This window comes from Camponotus vicinus, unplaced genomic scaffold, assembly GCF_025532165.1.
Source record: "Camponotus vicinus isolate PSW18456_S1 unplaced genomic scaffold, iyCamVici1.0 SCAF_1, whole genome shotgun sequence".
Lineage (NCBI taxonomy): Eukaryota > Metazoa > Arthropoda > Insecta > Hymenoptera > Formicidae > Camponotus > Camponotus vicinus.
In genome coordinates, this window is record NW_028141945.1 from 37,613,957 (window position 1) to 37,624,070 (window position 10,114).

At 30.0% G+C, this 10,114-nt stretch overlaps 2 protein-coding genes across 6 annotated transcripts; one reads left to right on the forward strand and one right to left on the reverse strand.

Annotated features, from left to right (window-relative positions):
• Positions 1–22: 22 nt before the first annotated feature.
• On the reverse strand, positions 23–2,077 carry LOC145965491 (protein YIPF1). Its single transcript, XM_083089105.1, has 4 exons — positions 1,408–2,077; positions 916–1,301; positions 650–830; positions 23–501 (listed from the first exon to the last, which is right to left on the reverse strand). The coding sequence occupies exons 1-4, from the start codon at positions 1,604–1,606 to the stop codon at positions 302–304; spliced, it is 966 nt and encodes a 321-aa protein (XP_082945231.1). The 5' UTR covers positions 1,607–2,077; the 3' UTR covers positions 23–301.
• Positions 2,001–9,665, forward strand: Egh (beta-1,4-mannosyltransferase egh). 5 transcript variants are annotated; one of them, XM_083089073.1, is made up of 3 exons: positions 2,001–2,493; positions 3,445–4,253; positions 4,491–9,665. In XM_083089073.1, the coding sequence occupies exons 2-3, from the start codon at positions 3,450–3,452 to the stop codon at positions 5,061–5,063; spliced, it is 1,377 nt and encodes a 458-aa protein (XP_082945199.1). In that variant the 5' UTR covers positions 2,001–2,493; positions 3,445–3,449; the 3' UTR covers positions 5,064–9,665. The 5 variants fall into 5 exon arrangements, with proteins under 5 accessions (XP_082945199.1, XP_082945189.1, XP_082945209.1 ...); XM_083089063.1 differs by lacking the exon at positions 2,001–2,493 and adding an exon at positions 2,512–2,842; XM_083089083.1 differs by lacking the exon at positions 2,001–2,493 and adding an exon at positions 2,512–2,816.
• Positions 9,666–10,114: the final 449 nt, after the last annotated feature.

The following is a 10,114-nucleotide window of genomic DNA, read 5'->3' on the forward strand; positions in this document are numbered from 1 at the left end:
TCATTTTTATAAAAATGCGTGCTTAAAAGTCGGGATATTCTTAATTTATTTATTCTTAACTTGCTTATTACGAGAGTTCAATCACAATATAAATATTACAATATAATTTTACACAAACGAAGATCGATATGCTGATTAGATAATTAGCATGATTTATTCAATGAGTAGATATATAAAAGTCGGCGCTATATATAATATTCTTTTAAATTAAATAATATCTGATATGCGCGAATATAGCTGAATTTCTTCCTAATAGTCTCCAAAATTTATCTATCATGAGGATCTGCATCTAGATGACATTTTAAGATGATGTAGATCCTACATAACTGTTATTTTGTGCTGCTTTATGTAATACATTGGTTTGCGTAGAGGAAGCTACTAATTCAGCCATGGCTGACACAGTGCTCTTAGATGGCACATGGAAAAAATATAACATAAATCCTGCTGCTAGCAATAAATGCATACCCAGAATTACAGCAATATATATAATTCTATGTTTACCTATAAAATCAATTATTATATTAATCAATTATTATTAGCTATTTATTTCATTTATTATATCACACATTTCCTATTTGCTAGATTAATTTATTTATTAAATTATTCCTTATGTTTTTATGTATTTTAATGACAGCAGTATATTTTTTACCTGTAATTACTGGTAACAATGATCGTAACAAAACTCCTCCAGATAAAAATGTTGCTAGTATGACTAGACTCCATTGCAACCAACCAATTTGAATTGTCCATAGAAAAGCTACTGGAATATAAATGCTTAAAGAATATCCATACAAACATAAAAGTTCTAAAAGCCTTGGGGCAGCGTAAGACTGAAAAACAAAGATTATGCAATAATGCAATAAATAATGCAAGAGATTAAAGATTAGACAAAGCAAAGAGGAATATTATATAAACCTGAATTAGCTCTTCTTCAGTATTTCTTGAACTGTAAGTCCATTTCAATGCACCCCATAGGGCTAATGGTAGAAGCCATGCGTATAAAAATATACAAGTGGCTGCATATGAAACAACATGAAAATCATACTTCCAATGATACTTGGCAGAACTGGCGGTCTGTAAATAGTTTGCCATATTCCCACTGATTGCAATGGAAAATACTAAAGTTACACATATCCAGAAGGGCCCGTACAAATCTGGATTTGGTCTTATATGCGTTATAAGATAATTATCGCTACCATGTGGTACCATGGATCGCTTGAGTCTTTCCAAAACATCGTTTGTATTGACGTTGAAGAATTTTTGATAATATTCGACTTTCCAAAAGTTGTGTTGAGCAGCAGCTATAAAAAAAATAAGACTTGGTTTGAATTCCATATAAATTAAAACGAAATTTATTTATTGATATAAAATTGAATAGAGATTTTTCTAGAATATAATTATAAATACCGTCTGTTTTATCGGGTATTCCTTGTAGGTCTTCCATCATGCCGATACCCGTAGAATCATTTGACAGGTTATTGAAAGGCTGGTGAGTGGAAGTCCCAGTATTCATTTGTCCCTCAAGATTGCTGGCATGGCTCATCGATGGGAAATCGTGGAAGGATATAAACTGCGAGTTCGTATTTTTCGTTTGACCACTATCCATGATTTAATGTAATATTCTTTCTACCCTCGATTCACACTTTGTTGTGACAAGTGCCATGTACACGTCGCATATTGACCAATCACAGTCAAGTATGAAGAGAATACTCAATTTCTTAAGGATTAGGGCTTAAATTACCTATTGTAGATCGGGATTAAAACAAGATTGTAGTCCAAGGGTTACGTTCATGCTTTTTCAGGTATTTTTCCCATTAATTTACGTGACGCGTGCACACTATTCTTTACAGGATGATGTGATCATAAAGGCCTATCCAGAAAGACAAGACAAAATAATTGACCAATCGCATGGCCTTATAAAGGCTGTTATTTGTTGCCTCCTTTACATAAAACTGCGACTAGAGGTGACTCTCTGTGTACAATATATATTCTACGATCGTTTATTCCAAGAATCGTAGATTTTTAGCTCTCTTCTTCTTTTTTAATACTTGTTAAATGTATATTTACTTCATTCTGATCGCAGAAAAAATACATAGTACAGTTGTAAAATATAAAGAAAGATCTCGTACGTAGTTCATTCAAAGTATCAGTCTACTTGAGCACGATTACGTGCAGTGGCGTCACAACAGGCTCTCTCTTCTCGCGAGAAGGCGTTGCTCGTATTCTTTTCGAAATTGCCCGGACGCCGACGATAAAAAGCGCGAACCGGTCATCGAATCATCAGCCCTACAGATGATGTATACATATATATGTATGTAATATGCATATAATGTGCGTTCGCGCAACGAGCGCGGTGTTACTGAAATTGCATTGAAATTATGAAAATGCATTTACGCGACGATTGAGTCGATCGTTGCAATCGCGGACAATGGGCAGAGTCGGCGCGTCCACAATCGTCACGCACACTTGAGAATTCGTCGCCCATCACCGCAGGTATGTATGTAATTGCGTCCGCGATGTTCCTAAAGAACGCGTCAGGCGTTCGGCTCGACGTTTGCTTCGAGTCGCACGAAATTGACAGGAGGCGCGCAAACATTTAACCTCCTCTCGAGGTCGCGCGCATGACATTTATACGACGCTCGTTTACGATCGGCTGATATTCTGGTATGCCAGGCATTCCGTTTCCAACACACTCCACAAATCATGTCGCGATATCGATAAGCTCAAGTGTCGCGTTATCGAGGGGGAGGAGGGAGCGATAGCGGATGAAACGCTTTCGCGCGCATCGAGGTCCGTCAAATTTCCCGAGGATATTGGCGAGTATAGTGTTCCCTTAATTACGGTAATACTTCAATTATAACGTTCAAATTCGACAATAGGTAAAAGTCAGGGTTTAAGTCATAATTCTCTGTGAAATGATTGCATTTATTTTCGCGATAAATTGGGTGTCGTCACGCTTTAATTATCAATTCGTTTATTATCTCGCGAATTCTGAGTCACAGGAAATGATTCTAATTTTTTACATTGTGAATTACGGGTTTTCCTATTGGCGACACAATTTAGTCGACCGTCACATGTAGCAACGCTGCATTAGCCGTGTGGGTGTATATGTATGTGTGCATATAGAAATATGTATATGTATGTTATGTGTAATGATAGAACTGAAGGCCAAATTAATCTTTGCTACAAAGTTCAAAAATAGTTGCTCTCATCATTCGCTAAGCATACCAACTGTGTTATAATTTAGGTTAAATTGTTTTTTCAAATGAATCAATCAGACACGAAACATAATCTCTGATATCTTGTAGCGTGGTATTGATATAATTAATAAATTATGCTTTTAATTGTTTTTAAGTGCTTAGATTAAGCGTAGTTATTTAGATTAAGTATAGTTTAAATTTATAAATGCAATATTATTCATAAGATATGTATTATAATTTGCAGGAATAATGTTGAACAGTATAACAAAACACATTTTACATTGCTGTCTGCTGCTCATAGTCATATTGGTATTTGAATTTGTGTCTGGTGGACTTCGATGGAACGCAGACCAAAAAGAAGAGATTGACCCATGGACACGATACGGCATTATTGGTGCAATCACTTTGTACCTGTTGCGTACAGTGACGTTTCTTTCGTTGCCTCAAGTTTTATTCAATTTTATAGGATTAACGATATACAATGCATTCCCTGATAAAGTAATCTTAAAAGGCTCACCTCTGCTTGCACCATTTGTTTGTATAAGAATAGTGACACGTGGGGATTACCCACATTTAGTCAAAACAAATGTGAAGAGAAACTTAGATAAATGTATAGAAGCTGGTCTTGAGAATTTCCAAATAGAAGTAGTGAGTGATAAACCAGTTGGTTTAATACCGCATCGTAGGGTACGCGAAGTTATTGTTCCTTCAAATTATCGCACAAGTAGTGGTGCCTTATTCAAGGCTCGTGCTTTGCAATACTGCCTCGAGAATTCGGTAAACGAATTAGCTGATCATGACTGGATTGTTCATCTTGATGAAGAAACTTTGATGACTGAAAATTCCGTTCGTGGCATATTGAATTTTGTATTGGATGGCAAACATCAATTTGGCCAAGGATTAATAACATATGCTAACGAAGATGTTGTTAATTGGATCACAACATTGGCTGATAGTTTTAGAGTAGCAGATGATATGGGAAAGTTACGATTACAATTTACCATGTTCCACAAGCCATTTTTTAGTATGAAAGGGTCCTATGTTGTTACACAGGTAATTTTTAATCACATTTTACTAATTTAATTTATCAATTTTACAGACGTTTAAATATATTTCTTATAAAATATATTTTTTCCCCTCTCTTATATATATTTTTATATATTTTATAAATATTTATAAATTAAATTAGTAAAGTGTGATTAAAAATTACCTTTATAAAATATTAGAACAGTAATAAATATATTTATTATTTTTATACATGTAAAATTTTTTATAAAATATGTATTATAGATGGGAGCAGAAAAGCAGGTTTCGTTTAATAACGGATTAGATGGATCCGTTGCCGAGGATTGTTTCTTTGCGATGAAAGCATTTTCCCAAGGATATACGTTCAACTTTGTAGAAGGCGAAATGTGGGAGAAATCGCCATTCACTCTATGGGATTTTGTACAGCAAAGAAAAAGATGGCTGCAAGGTATATTACTTGTTGTGCATTCCAAAGCAATTCCATTAAGAAAAAAATTATTGCTGGGTATTTCATGTTACTCGTGGGTGACAATGCCACTTTCCACTTCTAACATTATCTTAGCCGGATTGTGTCCGATTAACTGCCCGCCATTGATCGATTTTCTATGCGCTTTTATCGGCGCCGTAAACATTTATATGTATGTGTTTGGAGTAGTCAAGTCATTTTCCCTATACCGTTTTGGTGTTGCTCGATTTATGCTTTGTATATGTGGTGCATTGTCCACCATTCCGTTTAATATAATTATCGAGAACGTTGCTGTCATGTGGGGCTTATTTGGTAAGAAACACAAGTTCTATGTCGTTAACAAAGAATACAGACCACCAGTGACTGTATGATGTGTCATCAGTTTAGAGCTCTTATCTAACTGGTGCATACTTAGCAGCAGTATAAAGTTTCCATTGTACATGCGCATAATTAGTACCTGTAAATTTACATAGAAAAACACATCATCATCACAAATAAAATATTTATAACTAGTTATATAGGAATTACAAAATTCCTAAGATAAATGGAGCAGAAAATTTTATGCAAAGTAAAAGATATAAAGTAACATAACAATAGATATAGCTCCAGTATTAAAAACATATTCTGCGTTGGCATTAGAGCATTGCGCCAAATCTCTATTAAAAGTACTTGTCATTTATTAAAAATATATTTATGCGAATATCTTGTTCTTAGTACAAGTCATACATGTCATGTGTATTTTTGATCTCATGTAAACATGTTTAGCATTCATTAAGTTAAATTATTTACATGTTCCTCTTTTCATGTTAAATTTACACATATCTTTACATATTTTAATGTAATTTTTAATATCACTGATACTTGTCGTGTTCAGAAATATTTTATCTTTGCCATATTTCAGTATTTTTTTTTTTTCCTTAATATTGCCTCATGAAGTGTTATGCATATTGGTAACAATTTCATATTGACAATTTCTGAAATATTTAGGTTATCTTACTTAATAGCAACAAGTCTTATACATCATTATAATTCAGGAACCTGTGATAAATTTTGTTCCGCCTAACTTTTCTATACTTCAGAAAAATATACAGACTTTTATTAATCGTACGTAAAAACACTAATTTAAAGAATGATTTAATAAAAATTACGAAATTTATTTTCTTGATATCGGGATATTTAATGGTTTTATAAAATGTTTTCAATTTTATACATTTTATAAATATAGATCTTAATTAATGACAATATAATATAATATATACTAATTATATTGGTTTATAATTCCAATATGATTAGTATGTGTGTGTATAAGTACTTAAGAATATCTTAATTGTTAACAGAAGAAATAACATCTTTAGGAATATATATAAATATATATTTATCTTTTTTTTTTTCTCTTTCTGATAAAACTAAAAACTCATATGTATCTTCTAAAATAAATTTAATTTTAGTATTTTAAATATTAAAATATTTATATGAGTAAATTTTCATATACGAAAAAATTAAGGAAATTAGAAAAGAGAAAAAGAGAGAAAAAATATAAAAATTTAAATCTAAAAAAAGGAAATTTTAACTTTAAAGCTATTAAATTTCTTTTTACATATATATGATTATAAATTAAACTATATCTTATATTAGTAGTTTTCGCGCGACATATCTTTGAAAAAAAAAATGATAGATACACAATTGATATTAAAAACTTAATGTGATTTTGTTATACAATGCATAATATTTTATTTATTAAATTACACATATAAAAATAATCATTCATGAACAAACATTTAAAATATCATTTTGTCACAGTAAGATATTTTTACAAAACATTTTGACAAAACATCTATATCAATATTTTTTGGTTTTAATATTTACAATAATGTTACATAAATGTCTGTTACATAAATTAATTTTAAAGGTTTGTTTATTTAATAATCAAGTTAGGGCTTCCCGCATATACGTACATATAATACACAGAGCATTAAATTTATAACATAAATTATATAATGTTTTTTAGAAATTTAAAAGTCTTTTTTATGATTTATGATAAATGATGATATGGAATGGACTTAGAATAGCAAAGCAATATATTTAGCAAGACTTATTATATCTAGTCAAGAAGATATAAAAAATATTGAAAAGCACGAAAATTTCTATCATAATATGCACGTATAAATAAATAATATAAACCTACTAACACACTGTGTTAGTGCAATATTGAATATAATTATTTTCAAATATTTTATTTCTAATAAAATTATAATTTTAAAGAGATTTGGAAATTTTTAAAATTTCAATTTTTAGAGATCTGCAAAATTTCTTCAGTCTTATAATTAAATTTTATTAAATTTTTTTCATAGGACATCGGTATATAAATAAATTGTGCAGATTTAAATTACTATATTCAGCATTAACATAATTAATATTATAATAATACAAAAATCACACGATAATTTCATAATTTCAAATATTATACACACATTTTCCATATAATTATATCTTAGTACAATCAATTACTATAAAACTACTATAATCATATTGATTTCATATTGATTATAGCAGTTATAATCTTATCTATCTCTCTGATTGCATTAGATTATATAATAATTTTATTACATAATATTATTAAATATAAATCATAAAATATAATCATAAATTGAGCATATTATGTTGCGTCTCATATATATGTAGAGACATTACGTAAGATATTCAAATGAATTACACTTTTTTAAGTATTTTATTGTGTCACATGAAAAATGAACAAGCACATTTGTACGCTAGTCTCATATTTCAGCCATTTATTTCAGCATTCAAACAGCAATGTTAATATAAATCAAACATAAAGATTATAAATGCGAAGAAATATAATTTATATTATTTGGATAAATAAATGTAAAACCAGAATTTCCCAATTTTATAATTTAAATCTATTTTCAATATTAGTATTTTTTGCTTCTGCAAATATTATTTTCAAGAGAGAGAGAGAGAGAAGAGAGAGAGACCATGATATAAATAAATATATAAAAGAATTTACAATAAAGCTATGAGAGATTATATTGGAGTAAGCTAAAAAATTTTTATTTGCAATTTTATTATAAAATTATTATAAACTTATTTTAAACTTATTTTAAACTTATTTAAAATTTATTCTCTTCTATTATATTCTTCTCTAAAATTTAGTCTATTTATTATATGTTATCTATTATATGTTATATGTGTTATCTACTTATTATATATGTAATGACTAATTATAATTTTGGAAACTTCTGGATTATGGATTAATTAAATATGAATCAAATTATACGAAGCGATACAGTTTCATATTACGAAAGATAATAAAAGTAACTTATTGTTTTTTATAGCATAACTATTTTTATTCAATTGTCTTGAAATATTATATCCTGTCGGAACTTAAATGTTTTATCCGAAATGATTTTATTTTCATCATTTGTCATGCACTAATTAATTTTGCGTCTTTCTTTAAATGTATAAAATTTCTTGTTATATAGTATAGTACAATATACTAGGCAGAGAAATTTATAGTATTAAATTAGAATCATTGTAAAATTTTGGATTGTTATAATGATTGCAGTTGTTGCATTAAATTAAGGAAAAACATTAGATAGTTCATATATATTGAGAAAAATAAAAAGGAAATTAAAAGTAAGTGATTACTTTGCAATAAATGTATGCATTTTTATCTTCTAGATTATAAAATAATTTTCACTGTTTTTCAATACTATTTTATCTGACGCGTGACATATCCCTCCAAAAATAAAATTTATACAAAAAAGTTCAGAAATTCATATGCTAACAGATTCTCACTGAGAATATATTTACATCTGTTTATAATTATGCTTTGAATTATACTATTACGAAGATTGATTAAAAAAAGTGAAACTGAATTTTTTTGTATTGATTTTATTTGGCATTACTTTGTTATTTGTAAAAATTAAAAAGAAAATGGCATAAGAGCCAACGCGCGGTAGTTGGAGCGCAGAGAAGCAACAACACTTCTTTCTTTTTTCAATATTAGTTTATTAGAAAATACATTATAATAACAAAAAACGAACGTTTCGGATCATCTTTTGATCCTTCTTCAGCGCGATGTTAACAATTTATATTATAGATAGTGACGCGTTACATTAAACGAATTTGTTCTCGACGCGTAGGTGACGCTAAATTGCATCCCGCGGAGGTCTAGTAAGCGCTCTGCTTCCAACAGTCAATTAAATATACTATAGTTATGCTATGCGACGTCACAGCAGATCAGATTCCGCGCTTTCAATCTGCGCTTACTAGACCTCCGCGGGATGCAATTTAGCGTCACCTACGCGTCGAGAACAAATTCGTTTAATGTAACGCGTCACTATCTGTAATATAAATTGTTAACATCGTGCTGAAGAAGGATCAAAAGATGATCCGAAACGTTCGTTTTTTATTATTATAATGTGTTTTTTAATAAACTAATATTGAAAAAAGAAAGAAGTGTTGTTTGCTTCTCTGCGCTCCAACTACCGCGCGTTGGCTCTTACGCCATTTTCTTTTTAATTTTTTGATTACTTGAGCCAAATCTCTAATTATTAAATTTGTTATATGTATTATTCGTAAGTTTGAAATGCTATTGTGCAGTTCCGCAAATTAAATAAGCAAGATTCTTTATTATTTATCGTATCTTTATTATACGTATTATCTACTCGTAATCATTTATATACTTATTCGTGATTTTTTTTAATGACAATGTCGCTATCACGTAATGACTTGCCGGTATTTTGTGGAATTGTAATCAGCTGTTATTAACTGTCATCATTTTAGATTTACAAACAACATATTTCCAGTTATATCTGGCTATATTGTGCTATGACACATTATTATGATAGGAATATTATAAGAATAAATATATGTAATATATGTGTGTATATAAATGTGTGTACTTTTAAATTTTAAAATATGAGACATGTGCGCATGCACTGTTTACAATATGACGTTTACAATATTTGCTTCCCACTCTATATATCCATAGACATAAAATATATAGGGAGCTTTCCAACAAGAAAATAGATATAATGTCTCTTACATAATTGGGTTACGTTCCAAAACGTAAGTAACCGAGGAAATTTTACTCGGATGGCCGATTTGAACCAATCAGAAAGGCTTAAAAGAGTTTCGGAACGGCCATTCGAGTAAAATTTCCTCGGTTACTTACGTTTTGGAACGTAACCTTGGTTATGAAATGGAAAATTTTTAAAGTCCCGAGAATTTTTCTATTTGACAGCCAATCGTGTGTCTCTTGCCAGAAAGCTCCCTAAATAAAACAAGCAGCCAATCATAGACTTAGAAATGCTACACATGGAGTAGTCTATAAATTCTATGGTCCATATTCTGAATCCTCTTTTATTGATAAAAGTGCCTTTAAAAGTGGCTTATAAGC